At 49.3% G+C, this 26,600-nt stretch overlaps 1 protein-coding gene across 1 annotated transcript in view; it reads right to left on the bottom strand.

The window, feature by feature from the left end:
- Grik4 (glutamate ionotropic receptor kainate type subunit 4) overlaps positions 1–26,600 on the bottom strand; it is a 431,548-nt gene that overhangs the window by 43,173 nt on the left and 361,775 nt on the right. The window contains exon 14 of the mRNA XM_037207580.1: positions 1,164–1,277. Coding sequence (XP_037063475.1) covers positions 1,164–1,277 — 114 coding nt within the window. The remainder of the gene's footprint in view (positions 1–1,163; positions 1,278–26,600) is intronic.

The raw sequence follows: 26,600 nt of genomic DNA, 5'->3' as shown, positions 1-26,600 counted from the left end.
TGTTTCTCCTCCAAAGGCATTGTCTCCAAGAGCCAGGCTGGAGCAGCAAAGACACACAGGATCTCCTCTGCTGGGAACCAGACTTGGAGGGTGTGTGGGCGGCCTCTGGGTGTCTCTTCTGCTAGACTTTATCTTAACTCTTCATAACATTGGAAAGGACTCTTTCTAAGAAAGGCTGCATGTTTAGATTCTGGGGTTTAGGACTTCAGCATGTATTTCACAGGGACCCAATTTACTCCCAATCTACCTCACAGTCATCTGGGAGTGTCTGGGGCACAGAGGTACTCAATAAATGAGAGTCATTGTCATCGTGCATCATGGTGTCAGGATACATCCTGGAGTATTGTGACAGTGAAATTATGGCCACTGAAAGGGACTAGAATACAGGGAAATCTATATGACAGCTGTACACCTAGAGGTAGTTTAGATGAAGGAGGAGAGGAAGAATCTTCCAGCCTAATAATGGAAGCAAGGAAGTTTCCATTATTGGCTGGTCACAGAGTGATGATCCATTTGATTGATGACACACAGCCAGAATGACTCCTGCTCTTTCCACCAGGCAAGACATTCAGATGTCATGTCCATCTTGGGCTGACTACTAGTGTGTTCCTATGTATTGATTTTGATGCTTATCATAGCCAGAAAAAAAATCCTTTAAAAAATAAAAGCAAACAAACAAGGAATGTAGGTGGCCAGTACCAGCAAGAATAGATCTCTGATTTGTTCTGAAAAACAAATCACTGAAAAGCAAGAGAGGACAAAGCCCACAGTTCCACACTCTTACAATGCCTAGAGTGAACGCAGTGGACCCTGGAGGCAGGGGAGCCCTGAGCATGCTGGTGAACTCATCTAAGCTTTGGTCCCTGCCTCCTGGAATAGTGTGACTGAGGCCAGTCTCGGACATACTGTGTACCAAATGGCACTCCTGGCCATCCCTATTTAGAGACAGACGCCATCTTTACTGGAAAGCTCCCAAGTGTGACTTTCCTGTTTCTTCTGTTTGTAAGTTCCTGCAGCTGATGGAGGAAAAAATAGCCCAGTGCATTTGCATTTAACTCTCGGAATCTAAATATTTCTGTGAGTCATTCATTATTACCATATAACTCGGTGTTTGCATGCAAATAACTTTAATGGCATAAATGCTTATAAAATAAGTCTCTTACCATATGAACTCTGTAAAGAATACTAATTCCCAGCGTCATGAATGGCTTCGAGAAATCAATCACTTTCTCACGTTCAGCTGTGATGGTGAGGCCTGCCACAGCCAGATCAGCTTTCTGAAAGGACACAGAGAGAGACTATCATAGGAGGTAGGGCCCAGGGGACCAGTGACCACAGGCTGTCCCTGCTGAGGAGATGTTATTCTGGTCAGGCTTCTTGACTCAGTCCAGATCTAAACCATCACTCTCAGAAGGACCCATACTGAAGCCATGACTCATGTCTACTTACTGTTGGACCCCTCTGACTACACAGGTAATTTACAAGCAAGAAGGAATACAATCAGACCGCTCAGAAACAATTTCTAAATGTTCCAGGAGAGGAGACCTTCTGGGCAATCTTTCTCAATAGTCTTCTCTGTCAGAAATTCTTCCTTGGATCTAATTGAAATCCATCCTGGTGCAAAGAAGTTCTTTACTATTGTCTACAGTCCAATACCTGGGGCTGGGAGAAAGCCCAGAGCCAAGACTCAGTTCTAGCCCATACTCTGCCTAACAAAAGAACTGATCACACTTAGTCACTGTGCCTGCCTAGGAGTCTGCAGCCTCATCCACGAAGCAAGAATGTACAGGGAAGAGTGTTCGGTTCTTCTTAGCAACTCTAACATAATGCTCAAACTGTAGCGTATGGGGTCACCGATATCTCTCCATAGCATCCATTGGACCAATTAAAATGTGAACTCCTGAGTCTCTTTCCAGACCCCAGAGTCAGATTCTTTGTGTCTTACATAGGATTCTGTATCCATAGCAAGTGATAATAACATATATTTTAATATTTAAGAATGAATAGTTAAGAGCTATGTTCAACACCCAGGTGATACATTTATATTTCATCAAAGGCAGGAAGAAAAGTGAGTGTCCACAAGTCCATTAGTCCGGAGTGGGCACAGGTACACAGAGCATGCATGGATGTGCACACACATGTGATGACTGACAAATCATTGCAAAAAAGTAGGATGCTGTTATGCTTTAGACGTGAACTATCTCCCATGGGCTCCTGTGTTTGAACATGTGGTCTCTGGTGGTTCGGGGAGGTTAAAGACATGTTGGGACCTTTGAGGACTAGATATAAGACAAAGCCAGAATGGTGGAGCTTTAAAAGGGTTATAGTTTGGGAGCCTGTGACATTCTTTCTCTCACTTTCTGACTCACGGAGGTGTGAAGAAAAGTCACTCTGTACAATCATGCAGCCATGGCCAGAGGCACCTGCTACCATGATGGGTTGTTTCCTCTGAACTGTGAACCGACCCCCACCCCACCCCACCCCCAGCTCTTTTGGGCTGCTGCTGTCAGGCTTTGGGTCACAGCAATGAGGACAGTCCCTACCGCAGACGCTGATGTGACTTGCGCTCTCGAAGGGTAAATCTATCGTCAAGTTTCATTTTCCACACCGTCATGCCAATCTTCCATTCTCAGCCCATGCCCCAGCACAGGTTAGCAAACTTAGGCCCTAATCAAGCAGAGCCATCCTTCAGAGGAGCTGGAGTGCAGGTGAAAAGGACTTTAATGAAAAGGGGAAACGTGAGCGGCTCGTTCCATGTTTCTGTGAGAGTGTTGATGACTGCCACCAAGTGAATCAGCCCTCGGGTGACAGAGTGGGGTTTGATTAGAAGATTGTCAGCATCTTCATTTGGGGGACTCTTTAGAGGCTTTCTTGGGCCTTCCAGAACCTCAGCCCCTCAGTGACAGCAGCACTGACTTGGATTCAGCTTGTGAGCAGAATGCAAAGCAACAAAGGCGTCCTCAGGGGCCGGCAGGTGCACCACTGTGCCTGAGGGTGTGGTGTGCTGTAGGAGAGGAGCACAGCCCTGCCTGAGACCCCAGGACGGGAGGGGACAGTGGTCAAGATGACTGGAATAAAGGATTGGAAGCAAACATTAAGACAAGGGACTGGGGAGATGGCTCAGCCAACAAAGTGCTTCTGTTTAAGGGTGAGGATCTGAGTTTGAGCCCCAGCACCCAGGCTTAAAAATCTGGTGTTAGTGGTGCACGCTTGTAACCTCAGTGCACCTGCAACCATGCTCCAGTATGTCCCTGGGGCTTACTGGCTGGACAGCTTAGCCTAATGGGTAAGTTCTGAACTAATTAGAGATCCTGACTCAAAATATCAAGGTGAACAGCTAGTGAAGAATGGTACTTGAAGTTGACCTCATACGTGCTCTCTCTCTCTCTCTTTCTCTCTCTCTCCCTCTCTCTCATGCACACACACATTCATGCATATACACACACACTCTCTCATGCACACATACACTCATGCATACACACACATACACACTCTCATGCACACACACACTCATGCACATACACACTCATGAGCACTCACACACACAGGAAGATTAAGACTGGGGCCTAGGCAAGTGGCTCAGTGGTAAGAATGCTTGCTGTGCTGTACAAGCATTAGGACCTAGGTTTAGATCCATAGCACCCACATAAAGTGCCAGGCATTCCCTTAACCCTAGCATTGATAGGGGTGGAGACAGATGGATCCCAGGAGCTCACCGAGTCCAAACAGCAAGCTTCCAGGTCAGTGAGAGACTCTTTCTCAAGGACATAAGGGAAGAATGATACAAGAAGATGCCAGTGTCCTCTTTCAGCCTTCACATGTGCACACACTATCACATGCAGCTGCATAGTCATGAATACACCACATACACATGTATGTGGGCACGCGCGCGCGCACACACACACACACACACACACACACACACACACACCGCACTAATTAAAACTTTTGAAATGATTAAGATGAAAAATGGGCAAGGGGAAAACTCAGCACCTGCTCCTCTCTCTGGTGATTTATTTTTTCAGAACTGACCAAAAGGAAACTGACCAAAGGGAAATCACGAGGACCCCAGACTTCCTTTTCCCACACTCAGTTTTTCTCTAGAAGGGGCAAAACTTAGGATAACAATTTGGAAATCATTCTGCAAATTTATTCATGTTGGCCAACAAAGACATTATGAATGCCAGAACAGTCCATATGTCCATATGGTCAGAGAGCTGGAAATGGGCTACGTCCCTCCTTTCCCCACCTGCGTAGGTGGGGACAGCATGCCCCCAGCACATACAGGCCATTCCTGTAGAGCTGCAAACGTCCCCCGAATTGGACCTCACATAGAAAACTGCCTCTGGCTGGCAAGGTTGATTCCATGCTCTCACCCCCTCTTTCCCTTCTCCCCAGGCTGGAATGAGTTGGGGGCAGGGAAGCAGAAGAGACAGCAGCAAGCTGCAAGAAACCGGCAAGAGGCTTGGTGGAGGCTGTTTTTTATATTTAATTGACTCAGTGTAGAAGAGTAATTATCTACCTTGGCTTCAGCGCACCCCGGGGTGCCAGCCACCATCACGTGGGATCAGATTATTCCAAAAGATGTGTGTTCATTTTCTTCTACCTTAGTTAAAAAGACATTATGCTATAAAGCAGCCTTTGGATGAGGAGATAATGTGCTGTGAAGACACACTAACAAGCGAGGGGGTTGGGACCGCAGGCGCTACCATGACTGGGGCAGGAGCTGAGGGGACACGGGCACACGGCAGCTTGGCTGAGGCCTTGTGGTAGGGTGGAAGGCTGTGTTCTCCATGGGCGAGAGCAGTGGATGGGAAATCTGAGGATCTGGATCCTGTCACAGCTGGCCCCCAACCTCAACGCGACAAGTTTTTCTTTGACAGGAATGGGCTCTCCTGAACTGTGAAGGGAGAGGGCTCAGCCAGGGAGCTCCGGGGCTTTCCCGCCATCGGTCCCTGGTGTTTCTGCTCTGCTCAAGATCATGCGACTTCCTCAAACTGGCCCCCATTCTGCCCTAGAAGGTGATGGGAGCATGGAATGGTGCAGAATGAATGAGGACAAAAAGCAGAAGGCAGAATCTGGTTCCCAGGCTGGGCAGCAACTGCAGGGACCTTGCATCAGGAAGGTCAGGAAGGAAACTGTGGGGCTCAGGCCTGAGCCTGGCACCCTAGGACTGAGAAAGCGGACCAGGCCAGGAGTCAGGCTGAGACAAGAAAAGAGAACACACGTCTGCTGTGTGGTGGGGGCAACACACACACAAGGGTGTTTAAATGTATCCCCCCTGAGCACCAGTGCCCACTCCTTTGCTTAGTTTTGATTGAAAGTGTTCTTTGAAGGCCTTTGTGTGCTGCCTCTGAGGGATGCCCCCCTTTTATCTCCTGGATGTTGGTAGAATTTACAAGGCTGGGCCAGGCAGGAGCTGACCTGGAGGTGACTTCCAAAACATGCCCCGCTTTGTCTCATTGGAAGTTAACCAGGGTCAGGCAGGGACCACATTGCTATCAAAGCCCAGAGCCCTCAGGCTGGCCCACATGTCTCTGGGGATCAGCCTGAGTTGGGAGAAAAAGCATGCTCACTGTAGGGATCAGGTCTGCCCAGGTTGCCCGAGCCCATAGTTTCCCCTGAGAACGATAAGGACATCCATTGGCGGTCATAAAGCCTGACCACCCCAAGTGGACAATGCTTGCACGGTTACCTTGGCTGCTATTTTATGATGGCCACTGACCCCCATTTTGGACAAGATCTTCTCCTTTGCACCCGGCAGGGTCTCCTAGTGTTCTGGCTTGCCTCCTCCATCTATGGTTTTCCCTGATCCGTGGGATGAGGGAACAGTCAGGAGGCTGCCCCTAACTCTCACTGGTGGCTCACCCATGTTCTCCCAACAATTTTTCTGGCTATGAAGTAGTTCAATGTCTGCCTAAGGAGTCAATGTGAAAATCAAGAGAGACGGTTGCACACAGGAGCCCTGTACAAACTGTAGAGTATTGCTGTATCGTATCTGTGTGTGCTAGCCAACAGCCTTCCATTTGGGGCAGACCTGTCTGGGCTCAGTCAGCTCTCTTGCTGTGTGACCTTGGACAAGTCATTTTACTTCTCATGGCCTCTGCGTGCTCATCTGTCAAGTGGGGGTAATAACAGCACCCAGTTTCTACAGTAGTGGGAAGGTGGGTGAGTTGGCAGGTTATGAGCATGGGCCTGGTCCACTTCTGCTGTTGGGGTGACTGGTGATGGAGCTTCTGTGAAACTTGATGATAGGGTCATCTCAAAAGGCCTTCTGAAAACACATCTGAGTCCATGGTGAGTGGCAGGTATGCTAGTAGGCCCCTGGCTACTCAGCCCCTCAGGTCTTTCCCTGTAGCCGAAATTCTAAGCAGTCTTATTAGATAAAAAATATGGAGCCAAATAATAGGGCTGAAAGCCTTAGGGATCAGGGGAATAGTGAGAGCCAGCTAACCTTAACTCACCACACTGCCGTAGCTTCCAAAAGAGACCTACTTCCTGTCTACCCGAGCCTTTATTGCCTTGCTGTTCTGCCCTCTCATTGGCTCCTAGTCCAGCTACCTCACTTCCTTGTCACTGCCTGTCAGTACAGACCTCCAGGTCTCTATGGTTGGTACTGGGATTAAAGGTGTGTGTCACCATGCTTAGTTCTGTTCCCTAGTGTGTCCTTGACTGACCACACAGAGACTCTGCCTGCCAAGTGATTGGATTAAGGGCGTGTGCTACCACTGCCTGACTTTGCTGTTAATGGCTTGCTATTCCTCCGATCTCCAGGCAAACTTTATTTATTAACATACAAATAAAATATCACCACATTTCCCCAATGACCTTGTGCTCTGTGTGAACCACTTGGGGACCCTCCTAGGCCTCACATCACCCCATTCTTTGGAAGTCTCTGGGGGAAACAGATGCCATTTGGAAAACAGGCATCCTCCACATCCTCTGTGACCTCTCGAGGAGAGTAGATTGTGTGCCCTGCCCCCAGCACCTTATAAATTCTCTCAATTCCACTGTGCTGGCTCTGACCAGCTTCTAGAACTTTCTTCCCTCTGACCTTTGTGCATAACTCTCAGCTTCCACTCCGGGGAAGCCATTTGCCAGGCATCTCGGCTCTCCACACCTCTCTGAGCCCAGCCTGCATCTGCTGCTCAGGCAGCTGCCTCTCTTTCTCAGCTCCTTTACTTAACTCTGTAATTGCATCACTTAACTCTGGAAGGGTCTGGGAGGAGGAAGTGCTGCCCAGAATCAGATGGTGCTGAACATCCCAGAAACCCTCATTCTGGGGTAGATTGCCTCTGAAGAGCAGAGAGTTCCGATCAAGGCCAGGCTGAGGCTCTGAAAAGGAGCTAGCACTCTTGGTGACACCCAGAAGGGAAGGGGCTTTGAGGCCAGCCCTCTCTTCCCCCCTGCTGTGACTACCCACCTGTGTCACTGGCACCACACTGAGTTGGGTTCAAGTTCATCAATGTGAGCTTAGGAAGCCCTCGTGGCTTCCCCATGCCCACTTCTCACTTTAACATGAGGTAACAATGGCTAGCGTGGGATCCTTAAGAGGCTAAGTGAGATTGCACACCCCAGGCATAATGCACAGTGCCTGGCGAATGTTATGAACTTGACAAATGCTCAGTAACAATATTATTCTAGAAAAATTCATCTCTGTATCATGACCATGAGGCTTTTTTCTTTTTTCAAGACAGAGCTCTCCGTGTATCACAGGTTGTCCTTGAACTCACAATCCTCTGGCCTCAGCCTCCTAAGTGCTGGGATTATATGAGTGAATCTTCACGCCTCCTGCCTTATGCTTTCTCTTTAAAAGTGTCCTGTGAGCTGGATGTGGTAGGTACACCTCTGTAATTCCAGCACATGGGAGCAGACGCAGGTGGATCTCTTCGAGTCCAAGGCCAGCCTGGTCTACAGAGTGAATTCCAGGTAAGCCAGAGCTACATAGAGAGACCCTGGATTACTCCCCCCACCAAAAAAAACCCCAAAAACAAAAAACCCAAACCAACAGAAAAACAAGTGTCCTGTGTCTCCACCCCCCCCAACCCCCCCCCCCCCCCCCAGTTCAGGCTGTATCCACCCATCCTTCTCTCCAGCACATCATGTGCTTGTCCAGTGACATCATCAGCATGTGACTATCCAGCCATCAACCCCACCCACTCCTCGGGACCATTCAAAATGTTCCCTCTCCACACAACATTTCCTGACCTCCTTTTCAGGAGCAACCTTTCACACCGCTCAGTCACCGAAGCGTGTGTCCCTGTGGCAGGAACTGCAACCAACTGGAGTGCGCCTGTGCTAGAACCGTGTCTGGGCCCACTTCAGCTCAGCTGCCCACCTGTGATGTGACCTTGGCTTCTCCGTGTCCCCATTTCTTCTCTGATGAATAGGGACAGTGACAGTCCTCCATTCACGACCTAGGACACGGGACGCCCTTGCAGAGTGCAGGCCTGGCCCACACTAATTCTCTCCAGATGCTTTCTCCGACTCTCTTTCTTGCCCCTGTGCTGACACTCATGTGTCCTACCTTCCCATTAGATGACAAGTTCTTGAAGCGGGTGTCAGCCTTTCTAAAACAGACCAGAGCCAGGCAGTGGTGGCGCACACCTTTAATACCAGCACTCGGGAGGCAGAGGCAGGCAGATCTCTATGAGTTTGAGGCCAGCCTGGTCTACAGAGCGAGATCCAGGAAAGGCACAAAGCTACACAGAGAAACCCTGTCTCGAAAAACCAATAAAAATAAAATAAAATAAAAAACAGACCAGACGTAGCATAGTCACCCTGAGTCCTATTTCACACACAAGGAGCTAAGCCCAGAGAGGGTTATAATTTGTTCAAGACCACACAGCTTCAGAGCCTCAAGACTGGGAACTTTGCTTCCTTACTGCTGTACTGTTCCTTTGAGTGTCTGTACGTGGGCACATAACCAGCTCCTAATGACAACGAGTATAGTTCAGCGGCAGGTGGGCAGCCCCTAAACACAGCCTATGCTCAAGCTCTTTCTTGCCAACAGTGGAACCAGGCTGGGTTTTGGCAAATGGCTGATATAAGAGGGACTTGTATCTCTTTCAGGAGGCCCGAATGCTGGATTCTGGTCAGATACCTGTCTTGGTTCATCAGGCCAAGGGTCTTGAAGCCCAGTTTCCCCACTAGAGGGCCCACATCCCTCCCGAACCTGTCCCTAATCAGGAGCCCCTTAACACCCAGGACAGCATTAGCAGGGAGCCCAGGCCCACGCTGGATCAAGCCATTGTCAGCAGGGTGCTAATTACACTTTTGGAAAGGACAGAGTAGGCAGGCCTGGGCTGAGCCTGCCACAAGGCCTGCTCTGTGGTTAAGCTGCTCCCTGAGTCTCTCCATGCCAAATCCTCTGCTGCTCAGTCAGATACATTGATAAAGCATCGCAACCCATTCCAGACGAGAATCGCCATCCTTCTGCTGTTCAATCGATTCACCTGCTGCAAGCCTTTCTCCACCACCCGCATCTGTGCAGATGACCAGGGAGATGGAGTCTCCGAGCGGGGAGGCAAGGACTCTGAAGGAGCCAGGGACTCATGCCCACTGCAGACTCTTGTGTGCCTGGGGAGGTCCTCACTTAGACTCCATAATGACACACACCTGCTGTGCTCCTGCTGGCATCATCAAGCTTGCTGCCCACGCCACCTACCAGGGGTGGCCAGGGAGAGTGTCTCGCGGTCACATGACACCTATAAAAATGTTTGGTGTCCTTGCCCATTGGATAGACAGGGTGCTTCCTTTTTTTTTCAGAATCCATATATGAGGTGAGAGATAAGGGAATATAATTGTGTCCAGTTTGGGGCACCTGTACAGGTATGCACACGCACGTGCACACACATGCGGGCCCCCCCCCCCCCGTTCCTCCCCACACACTGTATCCAGTTTGGTCACCTATGCAGGTATTTTCCCTCCACTCCAAGCCTGTCTTCCTAAGCCTCCACTCAGAGAAAGCCCTGGCCACTCTTGCAGGCCTGTGCATTGGGTTTAGCGCCCTTCACAGTGATGCTGGGGGAGGCAGATGCCAGAGGCACATTAGCATTCACGGGGGAGTGGCAATGTCATCCCTAGGTCTAAGTCATCCCTGGTGCTATTTCTCGAGGTGACAGTCTATTCTCAGGGTTGGATAGATTCCCTTAGAGTTAAATTAAAATCCCCATGAAATATTTACTTGGCTGGGCACAAGGCTCTGTTACTGGCCTGTGAGGAGAGATCGGAAGAAAGATTGTGAGCTGTGGGGAGAAGGGAGGAGCTCATCATTTGAGGGTGAAGCCATGGGGCACAGGGGCGTGAGCTGGGTCAGGGGGCTGAGGAGACAGTGCCAACTTTTGATGTCTCCCTGCAGAGTTCTGTTCACTGCCCTCCTGCCCTTTGTGGTCAGATATGCCTGAACCAAAGCTCTGCCATCGCACAGCACTGCACTCAGCCTCAAACTAGATGCCTGCTTCCTCTGAACACACACACACACACACACACACACACACACACACACACACACACACACACTCATATGAGGTACATGTGTGTATGTGCATTTAGGTGTGTGAGTGCAGGCATATGAGTGCCGTGGCAAGTGTGTGGAGGTCAGAGGATAACCTTGGGGACCAGTCCTCGCCTTCCAAATTGTGAGACAGGGTCTCTATGCTGGTTGGCATTTGCCAAGTTGACATAAGCCTAGAAAAACCTGGGCAAAGGAAACAACAGTCAAGGAACTGCCTCCATCAGATTGGCCTATGGCATATCTGTGGTGGCATTTTCTTCATTGTTGATATAAGAGGGCACAGTCCACTGTGGGCGGTATCATCCCTTGGCAGGTGGGTCTGGGCTGTACATGGAAGTTAGCTGGGCAAAAGCCAGGAAGTGAGCCAGTGAGCAGCATTCCTTCTTGGCCTCTGCTTCAGTTCCTGCCTCTAGGTTCCTGCTTTGAGTTTCTGCTCTGACTTCCCTCAATACTGGATTGTAACCTGGGAGTAGTAAGTGTAAAAAAACAAAAACAAAAAACCCTTCTCTCAAGTTGCTTTTTTCTCATGGTGTTTATCATAGCAATAGGAAGTTAACTAGAATGGTCTTTGATGTTCAATGCTATGAACACAGAGCTAGCTGGCCTTCCAGCTTCCAGGATTCTCGGGTCTCTGCCTCCCATCCCACCATCGGAGTGCTGGGGTTACAGATGCACCCTACCTTCCATGACTTTATGTGGGCCTTAGGGGTCACACTCGGGTCCTCATGATTGTATGGCAAGCACTTTTCCAGTCTCCAGCCTTCTCTGGATGCCCATCTAACAGGCCACTCGCAGCCCTCCTGGACTCATTATCCTGTTTCTTATTCTTTATGTGAGAACCATGATCTAAACTTATCTTGCTAGTGTATCAAGCTACCTGCTGATCATGAAGGACAAGAGTGCCAGGAGGCAAGGGACCCCTGGGTGTCATCTACAGTCTTGGTCATATCTGTAGAAATGCCTAGCCTATGGCCAGCCCTCAGGAAGTATTTGCTGAATGGATATGATCATGGAACAAATGGGCGGACATCTGAGGAGGAGCCCAAACTCACCTGAGTTTCTCACCTCAGCTCTCACTGAGGGCAACATAAGCACAGCAGCTCTGGACGGAACCTCTAGGGCCAGTGTAACTAGACACTGGCCATGTCATTATATGCAGGTTACTTGATCTCTGTGCCTCAGTTTCCCCATGTGGAAAGTGGGAACAAAGGTAATCTGTAGTCCATCAATACACTGTACAGTTTGAATGAATGAGTGCACAGGAAGCAGCCTGGACAGTGTCTGGAATGGGCTACACCCCAGAAGAGTGAGCTCCTGCCACCTGATCGTGGCTTAAGGCGCTAGCTTTAATTTCATTTATTAAAGGGACTGCACTAGAAAATTCAATGTGTAGAATTTTGAAGAGTGTAAAGAAAGCTCATGATTGGAAAATCAATGTGTATTATGTATGCCATGCATTGTTTATGTCGTAGTGGTGTGGGAAAGAAACAGCAGCCGGAGTTTGGGCCTCAGTGGCGGTGACTTCCTCACATTGCCACCGTGGCCACTGTTACCACACCTGGTGTTCTGAAGAATGACCCTAGTTCACACAGCTCAGGGGATAAAAATAGAAGGCTCTTTGAGTTTCAGGATAACACACACACGGGGTTTCTCCCCTCCCTCCTTCGGGCCCTCCCTCCCTCTCTCGGCTCGCTTTTCTTTCTTTCTCTCTTTCTTTCTTTCTTTCTTTCTTTCTTTCTTTCTTTCTTTCTTTCTTTCTTTCTTTCTTTCTTTCTTTCTTCCTTCCTTCCTTCCTTCCTTCCTTCCTTCCTTCCTTCCTTCCCTTTCCCCTTCCCTTTCCTTTCCCTTTTCCCCTTTTCTTTCTCCTTTCCTTTCCTTTCCTCCCTCCCTCTCTCTTTCTTTCTTTCCTTTCTTTCTTCTCTCTCACTTTCTCCCTCCTTCCTTCCTTCCTTCCTTCCTTCCTTCCCTCCTTCCCTCCCTCCCTCCCTCCCTCCCTCCCGACAAGGTTTATGTAACCAACCTACCCTCAGACTCAGTACATAGCTAAGGATAACTTTCAATTCTGACTGTCCTGCCCTACCTCCCAAGCACCAGGATTACAGATGCGTGGCACCGCACTCAGTTTATGTGGGTGTTTGAGGAAGAACTCAGGGCTCCTGTGTGCTGGGCAAGCATTCTACCATCTGAGCCAGCCCAAGGCATCTCAGTGCCCCTGTGCTGCTGACACTGTGTCCAGTCCGCATGCAGATGTCATCTCTAACAAGGCTATGTACTCAGCGACACTAAATTCCCACCCGTGGGCACTCCCCTTTCGCTGGTGTCCCAGCCCTACTGGTTAAGGTCTGGGAGGCAGGGGCGGGGAGGGGGCACCGACATGAGGCAAGGCTCATTGCCCTCATCAGTGCTCAGGACTGCTGCCCTAACTGAGCAGAGCCTTTCCTAAACTAACGGTGTCTGCTCCCTTCTGTCGCCCTGTTACACAGGATCCATGCCTATTCAGGGCCTGAGTAAAGCATGCTCAGGCAAGCTCCCGCAGGCAGCTTCTGGGGCTCTGGGGCTCCGGGGCTCTGACAGGTCCCGGCAGCTTGTGGTAGCTTCTTCACTTGGCTTCCCACTGTCAGGCCTGTAATTAGGAGTGCTGTGATTCACAGGCGCGTTATAGGACTGTTTTCATTAGGTGAAATGACAGACCACCAACTGCTGTAAGCACCACAGAAACCATCCAGAGACCTCCCTGCCACACAAAAACTGTGGGTGCCCCTCAGGGCCCTTCTTTTCTTCCAATGGCTTGCCAAGTGGCCCTGCCTCAGAGACAGGCACCTGAGCCACCAGGAGGGAGCAACTGGCATGGCCACTCTGCTCTCCAAGCGGAGAGTGTCCCCCAGTGTCCATTTTGAATTGGTCCTTGCATGAGCAGAGGCACTGTGAAAGGCAGCAGGCATCTCCCAGGGGCCCATCCCCATAGGCTGTGAGGGAAGAGCACTGAGACACTGTCTAAATCCCCGCCTCTCTGAATGAGCAGGTGGGTCTCCTTCGGAGAGACGCCTCACCTTGGTGACAAAGAATACCGGATCCAGAGCTGTCATGCTCAGGTTGTATTGAGCCCTGTGACTACATCTACACTTATTTACATTTATTTATTTATTTGTTTGTTTGTTTATTTGCCTCTACTACATTGGCAACTTATTTAGAGTCAAGGAGAAGGAGGCTCCCTGTGTGTAGCTATGACATTGGGACAATGGCAGCCTTTGAGAGGGAGGATGGAGAGAGCGAAAAGCAGAAGGAAAGGTAAGGAGCCGGAGGGGACCTTTGAGGTGTTGATAGCAACGGTGACAATTTAGGCATGTCCCTTGTCATAATTCCTCAAGCTCATTTGTAGCATGTACACCTTTCTGAAAATCTACATCAATAAAACTGTAAATATGTATTTATTTTTGTGTGACTGTCTCCATGTGCATGCATATGTGTGTATGCAGGTGCACACACCCGAACACATGGGCAGCCAGAAAGGAACACCGTGTGTCCTCTCCCATCCCTCCATCCCGCCCCGATTCCTTTGAGGTGCTTCTGTCTCTCTGAGCTTGGGAAACCAATAAGCTACTGCTCATCACTACTCATGACACACTCATGGGGAACATGCTCATTTTTCTACTGTCTCTGCCGCTCTTGAGGATGGCACACTTAGAGGTATTTATGGGACACCCAGTTTGTCTCTTAAGTGCTGAGATCTGAATTCTGCTCTTCAGGATTGGGGCAGTGGTCACTGTCACCTGCTGAGCCAGCTCTGTAGCCCCACTGCTTTTCTCTTTAAAATGAACAGGTTTGCCCAAGTAAAACAGAGACGCACGTGACATGGAACACCGTTGGCTCTCTAAAAAGCTAATGAAGTGAAACAGGACTGTGGGGGTGTCACTAATTGTACCATGCCCTCCCCTGTTGACTTCACATACGTAGGGAGAGGTAAATGCAGGTGTGGTGTGTTTCTGCTCAACATCTGGTGACGTCTAAAGCAAGGAGAGGCAAAGTGAGGAACTGGAATCTTAACTGGAGACAGTCCAGATCCCACATCTGGTCTAAACAGCTTAACAGTCTGTGCAAGGCCCCAAGGAACTAACTCTGCCTGTGAGCATCCAGCAAAGCCCAGGAAAGCCTGGTCTCATCCCCAGGACCTGTAGTCATCACACCCCCAGAACTCACTGTCCCAACCCTAATGGAGTCTTCTCAGAACCAGAGGAGACAAGTGATGCTCTCAGCATCATGTGTGGACCAGTCCCCAGTCCTACCTGACAAATAGGCCCAAGAGCTGGCAGGGTCCCTGAGGTTGGTCACTTAGCCTCATTGAGGTGTTTCTCCATGAGTAATAGTGAATGGTGACACTTCCCCACTTTCTGGGTTTTCTGTGAGGTCGAATGAGGGAATAGACAAGGCCCAGCACAGATAAGTGCTCAATAACCTCCATTGCTCTTATTCAGATGCAGCTTTCGATTCTGGAATCCTGCTTCTTTCCTCTGTCCATTCCTGTGAGTGCCAGGGAATGTGGCCTCTGCTTTGGGCCATGCCTGTGGGGTTTGCCAAGGCCAAGGCTTGCTTCTTTATTGCCTCCTACCCTTCCGACTCCCTTTTTTATCTTTGGCCAGACTGACCTGGGGTGCCTGCATGCCTACTGTTCCCACTGACCCTTGGTCTTGCTCTCCCACCTGCACCCTCTCTAGCAGCCAAATTCACTGCCATCTGGGACACAGCAGGTTGCTTAGTATGTCTCCTGGATTTGAGTAGGAACTTGCCTAGCAAAAGCCAATCGCGCGCTTGCTTTCCCTAGCAGCTCAAATTCATTGACCCAACCACATGCTGCTCTCTCAAGAGACTCGCCTTTTTTCCCCTCCTGCCTGCATAGCAAATGCATATGTAAGTGTAGGCAGAGGCTTGTCATGAAGCTGGGGACCTATGTGAGGGCTCTGAAAGACAAGGAAAGATCCTTAGTCCCGTGGGATCTGGGGTGGCTGCTTCTATAGATGATAGCACCACCGATACCACCAATCCAAGTTTGACTGTATGTTGGTGTGTGTGTGTGTGTGTGTGTGTGTGTGTGTGTGTGTGTGTGTGACATCAGGTGTTCCTGACAAGCACAGTAAAACAAGAAACAGAGTATGTGAATCAGGCTCCCGGAGCACATCACAATTCTGTCCGGAGCCTGTGAACCAGGGAAACCAAGCCATAGCAAAAAGCAAGCAGAGAACCAGCAGCCCTGGCAAGGACAAGGGAAGGGGCACATTTGGGATTCACAGGGAAGTGAGGGATGAGCAGGAGCTGCCTTCTGGACAGAGCAGGGAGCCACCATAGCAGATTTAATGGCTGAGGTTCCTCCCACTGGGCAAGGGAAACCTGGTATATTCCAGCAGCTCTGACAGCTGTCAGAACTGGGCCACAGGGGAACTGGCCTGGAAGATTTTATATCTGTCTCGAGTCCTGGCCCAAGTTCTCTGCTTCCTGAACTGCCAGGGTGTGAGTGAGAGGCTCCTCCACATTCTCCTGCCACTATGGAGCCAGTCCGGCATCCCTTCCCCATCACAATAAACTACAATAAATCCTTCTCCAAGGCATTCTGTCAGAGCACCAAGGAAAGTAACGAATGCAGGGACTTATCCAGGTCCACTGGGGGCCAGCAGGGAGGGGGTGGCCCAAAGGGCTGTGAACACAGTCTTCCCACCATACCACCACCACCTCTTGACGACAGCTTCAGAACAGAACGGAAGCCCAACACTTTGTTCGCTGCCTTCCTGGCCCACCTGGCTGGCTTGCTGTACTCAAACCATCTACTCTTCGTCGTTGAACTACAACATCACTTTACTGCATACCTCGATGGAATTCTCCACCCATCTGCCATCCAAAACAGAGACCAGGAGTAAGCCTGCCCTCTCTGCTTCACCCCACCTGCCTTCCCTGTTCTCAATACATTCAATAACCCAGTACAGTGCTGGGTGGTGGTGGTGCACAACTTTAATCCAGCACTTGGGAGCCAGAGGCAGGTGGGTCTCCATGAGTTCGAGGCCAGCCTGGTCTACAGAGCTAGTTCCAGGATAGCCAGGGATACACATAGAGATCCTGTCTTGGAAAAAAAAAAAAATCAAAACAAAAAACACCAAAATGATCACAGTTCAACTCTGGAAAACATTCCCGCCATGGTGAGCTGATCTTGAGAACTCTTGGTGCCCAGGACAGTCAATTAGATGGATGTGTTGGGCTCAGCTGGATGGAGGACCAGCCGTTCTCCAGCTACAGCATGCATTACAATCACGTGGGTCGCTGCAGGAGGAGGCTGTTAACTCACAGGCTGAAGCCCTTCCTCCAAGTCTCTCATTCAGAAAGTCTGGATAAGGCATGGGAATTTGGATGTCCAGCAAGTGCAAGGTGGTGTTGATGCTTCTAGTGTGAGGGCCACAGTTGGAGAACCTCTGCTCTCAGGTTGATTTCTATTCTATTTCTATCCTGTCAATCCTAGATGAACAAGCTGCAGTGGCTCTCCACTGCCTTCAGGACACAGTCCTAGTTTCTTGCGGTGATCTACAGGAACCTTCTCTGGCTTCCTCTTCAGCACCACCCCATCTATTGATGTCCCTTCAGCCCATGATGGGGACACACTGCACTCTTTATGGCCTTCAAATACCTTCTTTATTTCAGACCCTGCCCAATGTCCTCTGCCTGCGACTCATCCCCTTGTTGCTTGTCAAGTCCTAATTGTTCACCAAGGCCCAAGCGGACAACCACCTTCCTTGGAAGCATTCTCCTGCGTGAGGATGACTATGGACTTTGGCGTCAGTGAGACTCAGCTTTGAATTCAAGATCCATCACTCCGTTAGCTGTGTGGCTTGGAGGTAGACTCTCGGGTAAGCTGAAATTAACCTCAGCTTCTTCGTTATAAAATATGAATAATAATATTTATATTGCAAGATTGTTGTGTCGAGAGGAAATGATTAATAAAAAAATGCCTGCAGGTACTAGGTGTTCAATAAACAACAGCTATGATTTTCATTAGCTCTGCTCTAAAGCTTTGCCGGGCTCCCTCCAGCTTAATGACTTGCTTTCTTCTCTGCTCCCATAAATTTGGTACATGATCCCACTCTGCATATATCTCATGCTATGGCTTCATATTATATACTGGGGCTAATTCCTCATGGAATATAGGTAATAATATGAATATTAAAAGTGGACTTTCCCAGGAGACTTTTGGGCATCAGTGTTCACAAGCTTCAGGCACTTTCAAAGGAAGAAAATATCCTACAGATGGATAAAACTCCACACCAGAGGGCATGATGGGTGAGCCTAGAGCATTGACTGGGGTGGAGACCGTATTCACTCCCTGGACAACACATAACCAGCATCACTGTACTTCAGGGTTCTATGTATACAGAATGTGAAGTCTTGTGAAATTCAGCTTAAAGCCACAACCAAGTTTGAGTCAGTGTATCTAGAGGCAAGTAGTATTGATTGACCAAGGACCGAAGTACAGAAGCAGGCCCTGTAAGGACCTAGCTTCAGGAATCACATTCGGCTCTTGGGACAAAGAGTACAAGGACCATGGTTAGTAATCTCCTAGACAGGCTGAGGGTGCAACCAGAAACGGAATTCCTAAAACTGGTTGGTAAAAGAGAACGTCCTTTGGGGACCAAGGCAGAGTCTAAGCCCCAAACATGTATGACATCAGGCCAGACCTAGTGCACAGGGGATTCTGTATTCAGACGACACACTGGCCTCTGCCGTGTGGGCAGAGGACTGGGACCAGGGTATCCTTGGAGGAGATCTTGACACTACTATCTCAGCTCCCTTTCTTGCTCCTGCCCCAAGATCAATCCCCCACTGCCCATCTCCTCTGCTTGGCAGCAAGCTATCCCTTAGAAGGCTTTGGGGGCTTTAATTAACACATTCTCATTTCTTCTACAGACTCCTCTCTCCCCTTAAGAGCTGGCACTCAGTGGGAAAGGCAGCAGTAATCCCCGGTGAAGTGACTCTCATGGTACATTTCCCAGGCTGCCTCCAGACCCCCCTGGGGTTTGGAGACGTTCCCAGTCGGAAACTGCTGAGATAGCTCCGAACCTAAGCGAGGTGCAAGCCCCTTCAGATTTCTCCTATCCACACCTTCAGTGGGAGATGAGCACCACAGGGGATCTAACGGCCCACAGGCCAGACCGGGAGGTCTTCCCACAGACCTGCAGCTGCTGTCTCTGGGCCTCCATCTCCACAGTCCCAAGAAAGGGCCAGGTCCTGCCCATTATCTGGGAGATGAAGGTTCAAGCTGTGCGTATTCTCAGGTGGCATAACAATAGCCTCCTCAGTCCTGCCCAGTTTGGGCTTTTCTGGCAAGTACTCACAGCTGTATGTATTGTGTTTGTGTGTTGGCTATTTCTCCTACCTCCATGCAGCCCTACCTACAAGCTTCCAGAGACAGGACCCCCCACCTCTTCCCCAAGAACCTACCACAGTGACAGATGCATGCTAGCTGTCACATGAATCTTTTTACTGATCCCCGGAATGCTCTCTCGTCTGCCACTTGGCCTGGTTGCTATAAACCTGCCAATGAAAGTTCTCCCTAGAATGCTGCAGAAGGGCTTGTCTTATGACACCTGGCACCTTGTCTTGCCAACTTAGTGGCGGTTTGACTGTGTGTCATGTTCCACGTAAGGAGATCAACGGAATGCAGAGCCTAGAGTTCTTACCTGGCATTTGGCCTTGTCAAGAAATGCCAGCCCTCTCCCTTCCTCCTTTCCGTTTCATTGTTCAGATTTGGGTTAGAAAGAGATGCGACCAAATGTCTGGGGCAGAGGTGACCCCACTCTATTCTGTGACTATGTGAAGGCAAGTCAGAGTAGGGCAAGGTTCTGAAAGCTCATGAATGAACTTCCGCCCAAACCAGGGGCTCTGGAGGCCCTGCTATGGTCTTGTGCAGAATGAAGCCCCCAATCCTGGTGGTGGGAAAGTTGAGAGAGCCCTGTGCATGCTGGCATTCAGAAGAATGGGGGAGGTGAAGCAGACATGAATGGCTTTTATTGGCTTTTAATCAAGTACACCTGGAAGGACTTAAGTGCCCTAAAACAGCCTCCAGAGGATTCAGACGAGATGGTGCCTTGTAGGGAGGCCTGGGTGGGGGAGGGAAATGGAAGGTATTTGTGGCCCAGGAGGTGGTTTGCTGTGGGATGTTCTGTATGTCCTGTTGGAGCCCATTCTTGGGTTCCTTGTGGCTTTACCCAGCAGGTCCGCATAGAGGATGATTAGGACCATGGGCCTGAGTGCAGGTGTCTGAGATGGTCTGCACTTGGCTGTGCTGGGGGATGGTCTGTATGTCAAGTTGCTCTGATTGGTCAATAAATAAAACCTGATTGGCCGTGGCTAGGCAGGAAGTATAGGCGGGACTAATAGAGAGGAGAAATAAAAGAACAGGAAGGCAGAAGGACTCACTGCCTGCAGCAGCCGCCAGGACAAGGAAGATGTAAAGTACCGGTAAGCCACGAGCCATGTGGCAGGGTATAGATTTGTGGAAATGGATTAATTTAAAATATAAGAACAGTTAGCAAGAAGCCTGCCACGGCCATACAGTTTGTAAGCAAAATAAGTCTCCGTGTTTACTTGGTTGGGTCTGAGTGGCTGTGGGACTGGCGGGTGAGAGAGAATTGTCCTGACTGTGGGCAAGGCAGGAAAACTCTAGCTACAAACTCTAGCTATCGTGGTTCATGTCCCTGGCCCTCTAATTCCCTGGTCCAACTGTCTGTGGATAATGAGTCAAGCAAAAAGGACTGCCTCTCTCCCCAGGTCTTCGTGGTTTGCAGGCTGGGCCACACTTGGCAAACACAATAAGAAAGCGTTCCAGAAAGTGCTTTCTGGGCTAGCCTGCTCATTCCTCCTTCCTTGAGAGGCAAGAAAACCTTAACTCATGCTTACAAATGGACATGAAATGGAAGCTTCCCTCTGTCTACTGGTTTTAGATCTAAAGGTTGAAATCCCTCTGTGCTCTCCAGGACTCTTAGTCACCCTCAGCATTGCTCAGTTCAGGTCCGTGTCATCTTCCTGAATCACTGGGGACCTGTCTAATGAAAGGATGTGTACATGGTATCCAGCCTCACCCCTCCTGAGTAACTTCTGGACCAAAGTCAAGATGTCCTTCCTCAATGCCTGTACTGGGTGGCTTTGTGCGTCAACTTGACATAAAGTCAGAGAAAGGAGCCTCAGCTGAGGAAATTCTTCTTTGCCATGCATCTGTAAGGCATTTTCTCATTTAGTGATTAATGGGGGAGGGCACTGGTAGGTGGTGTCCATGGTAGGGGGTACCATCCCTGGACTAGTGGTCCTGAGTTCTATCAGAAGGTGGGCTGAACAAGTCAGGGGAAGCAAGCCAGTAAGCAGTTCCTCTCCATGGCCTCTGCATCAGCTCCTGCCTCCAGAGCAAAGCCTGCCCTGTTTGAGTTCCTGTCCTAACTCCCTTCAGTGATGAACAGCAGTGCTGAAGTGTGAGCCTAATAAATCCTTTCCTCCCCAACTTGCCTTTTGGTCTTGGTATTTTGTCTCAGCAACAGAAACCCTAACAAGACAATGCCCATTCTCCAGTCAGTAGCTTCTACCAGCTGTGTGAATGAAGTTTACACACCCAAACACAAGAATCCTAGCACAACTGGCTCCTGACTAGAACCTATTTCTCTCTGTCTCTTCTTATGCCTGAGTATGGTAGCCCAGAGCCAAGGGCGTGGTACTGAATGAATCTCAGCATCCACATATCTAGATTGCCTTTCTACCAAGACGATCCTTCTTGATTCCTTCACTGTCCACCTCTTAGCTGAGAGAAGTACATTTCCAGGCATCCATCAGATGCCCGAAACAGTGCAGAATCCTGAGTCCCACAATGTTTGATCACCTTCACTAAGCATCCATCACATACTCGGACTGTAACTTTTGCAGCCTGAGGTACAAGAACAAAGCTAGCTTTCATTTTTTTTCCCTCCTTCACAGTCACATAGACAAGGGGTTCATTCTTACCATAGATCTTAGAAGCCACAGAATGCAATATTTTTTCCTTATTAAGTTGAGAGTTTTACCTACTCACCTACAGGGAGTATTTTATGAAAAGGCTTATCTTTGACGCATCTGAATTGCCAGTATCACTACAGTTGTGCTTTGGGGACAACATTAAGTAAAATAAGGACATAAAGGCAGAAGGAATGCCAGTATTGGCATATTTGATAGTTTTAGAGCCTAGATGATTGTTAATGACTAAAGGGTGGGTAGCATATACAGTGTGGATACACTCAGCAAAAAGATGTCCTCGTCAACTAGGACACACTAGGTGAAGTTTCATTATGCTATCCATAATGGTGCACAGGTTAAAATTTGTGAACAATTTATTTCTAGAATTTTGTATTTTCAAACCCATGGTTTACAGTGGGTACCTGAAACCACAGCAAGTGAAACTCGAGTGTAGACTCTGCTACTCTGCTCAGCTGTCACTGCCTTTGTGTGCTCTCCTCTTAACTCACGGCCACACCTTGTTCATACTCTGCCAGACCTATCACCACCCATATGAGCTTAAGGTCTTCAACTCTTTTGTGACATAGTTTTCTCATCTGGACATTTGGTGATTGTGAGGATTTGGTTAACCCAGCCAAGTAAAAAGTCAGACACAGCAGCAAGTGTGTCTATAATCCTAGTGCATCACTACAGGGGCGTGGGGAGTGGAGACAGGAGACCGCCTGAAAGCGCACAAACAAGCTTTGGGCATCAGCAGTGAACAAGGGAGAACCTGTCTTAGGGTGTTAGGTAAAGACTGACAATTGAAGTTGTCTTATCTCCCATATCAATAGTCACACAGTTGTTGGCATGTACACACACACACACACACACACACACACACACGCACCATGACCACCACCACCATAACACCCAAAAGACAAAGTTCAAGTTAGTGAACTGAGGGTGTCATCAGTGGTAGTGTGCTTAACAAGCATGAGTTTCATTCCCCAACTCTGTCGGGAACATGTCATGTGTTAGTCATCATTATCCTTATGACACCCTCCTTACAGCTATTATCAGTATATCATATGTCATACTATGCAGTAATGCTTAGTTTTCTCGTCTACCTCTTTGAATAGATTCCAAACCCTTTACAGGTAATTCCTCATATTTAAGCAGTTCTTGACAGAAAGTAGGCATTTTGATGAATGAGTGAAGTGTGGAGTTATAATTCAAGGCCACCTCTACCCGATTCAAGTCAATGTGGAAAGCAAATCTTCATGGGGAGAGCAAAGCAAAATGCCCCCCCTCTGCACATAATCAGGGCTGCCAAAGGGGGTAAAAAGTGAGTGGCATACTCATCTGGGGGCCCTGGATCAATTTCTTTCTGTTAAAGAATGCTGAGTACAATTCTGTGGCCTATTTGCAGTTAAAATCGTCTCTGGCTTCAAGGTGGAAAGTGATCTCAGGGGACTATTTGAATTTTCTTTCAGTTCAGCAAAATGTCTCTGGCCAATCTTCCCAGTGGATTGAGGCCACGGACAGCCACCTCTCTGGGTCTCCAGCAAAGTCCCTTCTCAGGAGGGAAGATGGAACAAGGCATTTCAGCTTCATTTATACTTAATTCGTCAAAATGTCATTGGTAAGAGCTATTTGATGTCCCAGGCTTATGAGCCTTGAATCTAAGCCTTGCAAAGCTCTTTTCTCTTTGAACCTAAATGTGCCATTCTGCCAATGTGGGGCCACATGCCAATGGAGTACTGTGTTCTGAACCATGAAGCTAGATGGGGGCGGTCCCTCTGATGAATGTGCCTCCCTTCCCCCAAGCAGGGCCGGAGGATGGCTGACTAGGGCAAAATGAATCCAAACTCAAAGTTCTCCCAACAGCCACCCTCACCGCCCATGCTCAGACGCAGTCCTGGCTGGGTGCTGGCCTTCTGGCCCTGCTTCAGTGAATCTCTGTGCTTTCATTCACAACATACTCCCAGCGCTAGTGGCATCTACATGAAAGCCATGCCGGGGTGATTTTCACACATATACAGGAAGTGTGTATAAATGCCCTCCTACAACCAATGCTCCATGCGCCTGGCAATGACGTCTGCAAAGAGGTCATAACAGGCCAAAGCTCTAAGGCCATCACCAGAGATAACCCCACCTCTCCATCTCGCTCAGTTGTGCAAGCAGCTGCTATATTCTTTACTACATAAGATCCGAGGTTCTGTAGTGAGTCCCAAGCCCCTTGTGAGGATTTCCTTCAATGCTCCACCATTCCCCAGTTGCTGAAGTTGCAGCTGCATTGACCTAGCTTTTTGTCCATAGACACCCAACACCTCATCCCTTCAACCTGGTGTGCCAAAATGGCTCCAGAACACTGTCCCAGGCTAAACCAGCTTCTGCTTATTCTTGAGATTGTTTGGTTCTGGGGAATCCCTGTCACAATTCCTGACGTCCCTCCTGAATGGTGACCATATAATAGTTGCCTTACAGTCCCTCACAAAAGACCATTCCCTTCCCCGAAGGGAGCTCAGCGGGGCTCTACCACTGACGTGGTGGTTGCAGCCATGTCACTGTGGTTTTCTCAACTGCACGGTGTCTGCTCTTACTGACTCTCACTCTTCATACTGTGTGCCTGGAGTTCTAGTTCTGAGACTTCCTAAGGCTGCTGAGATATGTGGACACGCTGGACTGCTTCGTGTCTAAACCTCCAGGGTTCATCAGGTTCAGGCAGGCTTAAAGACGATGAGGACTCATAGTTCAGGCTCACACCACTCACCAGATCAGCCCCTAGGATGTGTCCTACCCTCCCGCTCTGCCGTTGATGCCTGGGGACCCAATTCCATTATGGCACCTTGGGTACCGGTGCACAGACCAAAGAGCAGAAGAGGTAACATCCTGTGATGTGAGCTCCAGGCATTAAGAGCTGAGACGGACAACACACTGGTCCCTCTCCCGGCTGTGTACGGTTTGCTGAGCAGCGATTTCCTCTGAAGCACCCACTGTGGTACAGAGCCGTGGATGAGTGTCGCTCTAACGCCCTCTGACATGGGTTGTTTCTTCCCTCCCAGGCAATCCTTACCCCTTCCTCATGCTGCCCTGGACTTAAACTCTTTGAAATCAGCATAAGCAAGCTCTGGCCTTGGCTTTAGCCTCAGAGTTTTTCAGAGCAGCTGGCACAAGACAATGCAAATATTTCCTGTGTGTCCAGTGTGTGTGTGTGTGTGTGTGTGTGTGTGTGTGTGTGTGTGTGTGTGTGTGTATAACTTCTCACAAAAAGTTTCTTCCAGATGAGCCCTGGTACAGTGAAGCAACAAGTGGAAATAGCAGAATAACTCACTACAGCGCACACCGCTGGCGAGCAGATGCAGAAAGCATTGTTTACACCCAGGTGACACCGAGATCTGTGCTCTCCCAGATCATGAGCACTGGAATTGGATAGCCCAGGCTGTGAACTTACTACCTATACGGCTTGATTTGATTTCTCTGAGTCTACACTTCCTCATCTGTGCAAGAGACAGATCTGGTCTGATTACCTCTAAGGTCTCCTCCAGTGTGGACTTTCAGGGGCCCCAACAGTATTATTAGGGGCACTGTTGTACTGGCCTCTGTTTTGATACTGCTTGGGGGAAAGCTCTTGGAGGATGGACCTGGGCCTAGATCTCCTGTATCTTGGGGAACATCTTGATAGAACCTGGGGAAGGTGAGGTCTGGCATCACCCAGGGTCAGCCCCAGTGGCATCCAGACACCTTTACACGTGAAAAGCTTTCTTTCTTAGCCAGAAGTTACTACTCATTCTCCAGGGGGTAGTCCAGACATCTCCTCAGGGAAGCTAGCACTCATCAGGGTCTCCACCTCTCTAGACCAGACCCATTCTCTTTAGATACTCTCCCATAATTCCGTACTCTGCCTCCTTGGAGCTTACTATAGTTCACAATCGTATGCAATCTATATGCAGTCATGACTTTCTGCCTCATTCCCTGGTTATAGGAGTTATGCAGCCAGAGTCCAGCTGTCTCCTGTACTTCCCGTGTCTAGAAGGGTGGACGGTATTACGGAAATGGCCATTGAGTTCATGGACTACTAACATAGTGTGATGTCCCCACGTTTTGATGAGATCAACGCAGCCCTGTTTTTGTTGGAAGAGAAGCTGGGGTGAATTTGGAGATCCCCGCCTGACTGCCCGAGTTACTCGGTATGGAGATGCATGTCCTTGAGTGCCAGGATCTTCTCCCACTCTGCCAGCCCATGTCACAGCTCATTAGGGGGCTAATAAGGAGAAGGCTGTAAAGCGACTCCTCCATCCCCAAAGTCCTCCTGCCAGACACAAGGCAGCCTGTGGAGGCTAGAGAGCCGGGCTCAAGGTGACCAAGGACACTGATGAGAGGCAAAGGAAAGGCTTAACATTTCAGACTTCTGTGGGCCAACGGCCAAGTTAAGCCTTGATGGGGAAGATCCAAGATGAGTGTTCCAGAAAGGGTCTGGAACTATTGAGCAAAGCACCCATTGCCTTTTGGCATCTGCACGGGGTGGGTCAATACCTCTAAGATCCTGGTGTCTTCGTTACTCTTCTATTTCTGTGAGGAGACACCATGACCAAGGCAATTTATAGAAGGAAGTCTTAATCGGGGTTAGTGGCTCCAGAGGGTTGAACTCCATCACCATCATGGCAGGGAGCATGGCAGCTGGCAGGCAGGCATGGTGCTGAGGCAATAGCTGAGAGCTCATGTCGGATCCACAAACATGAGACAGAGAGACAGCTGACTGGGAATGGTGTGGGCTTTTGAAACCTCAAACCCCAGCCCAGTGACACATCTCATCCAACAAAGCCACACCTTCTAATCCTCTCCAAACAGGTCCACCAACTGGGAACCAAGTATTCAAACATGTGAGCCAATGGGGACCATTCTCATTCACACCACCACATCCTGGGACCTTGCTGAAGCTTCTGGTGACCCACTGGCTTTCCATCCCCAGCCTTAAGCTGGGAGCAAGCCCTTACTTTTGAACAGGCTCACTCTGAACCCTGGGACCTCTGGGGGCTCACAATTCCCTGCTTGAGGTTTCACCTGCTGGGGCATTGAAGACACTGTCTATGCT

Source organism: Peromyscus leucopus, chromosome 7, assembly GCF_004664715.2.
Source record: "Peromyscus leucopus breed LL Stock chromosome 7, UCI_PerLeu_2.1, whole genome shotgun sequence".
NCBI lineage: Eukaryota > Metazoa > Chordata > Mammalia > Rodentia > Cricetidae > Peromyscus > Peromyscus leucopus.
This window is presented reverse-complemented; position numbering and strand designations above follow the sequence as displayed.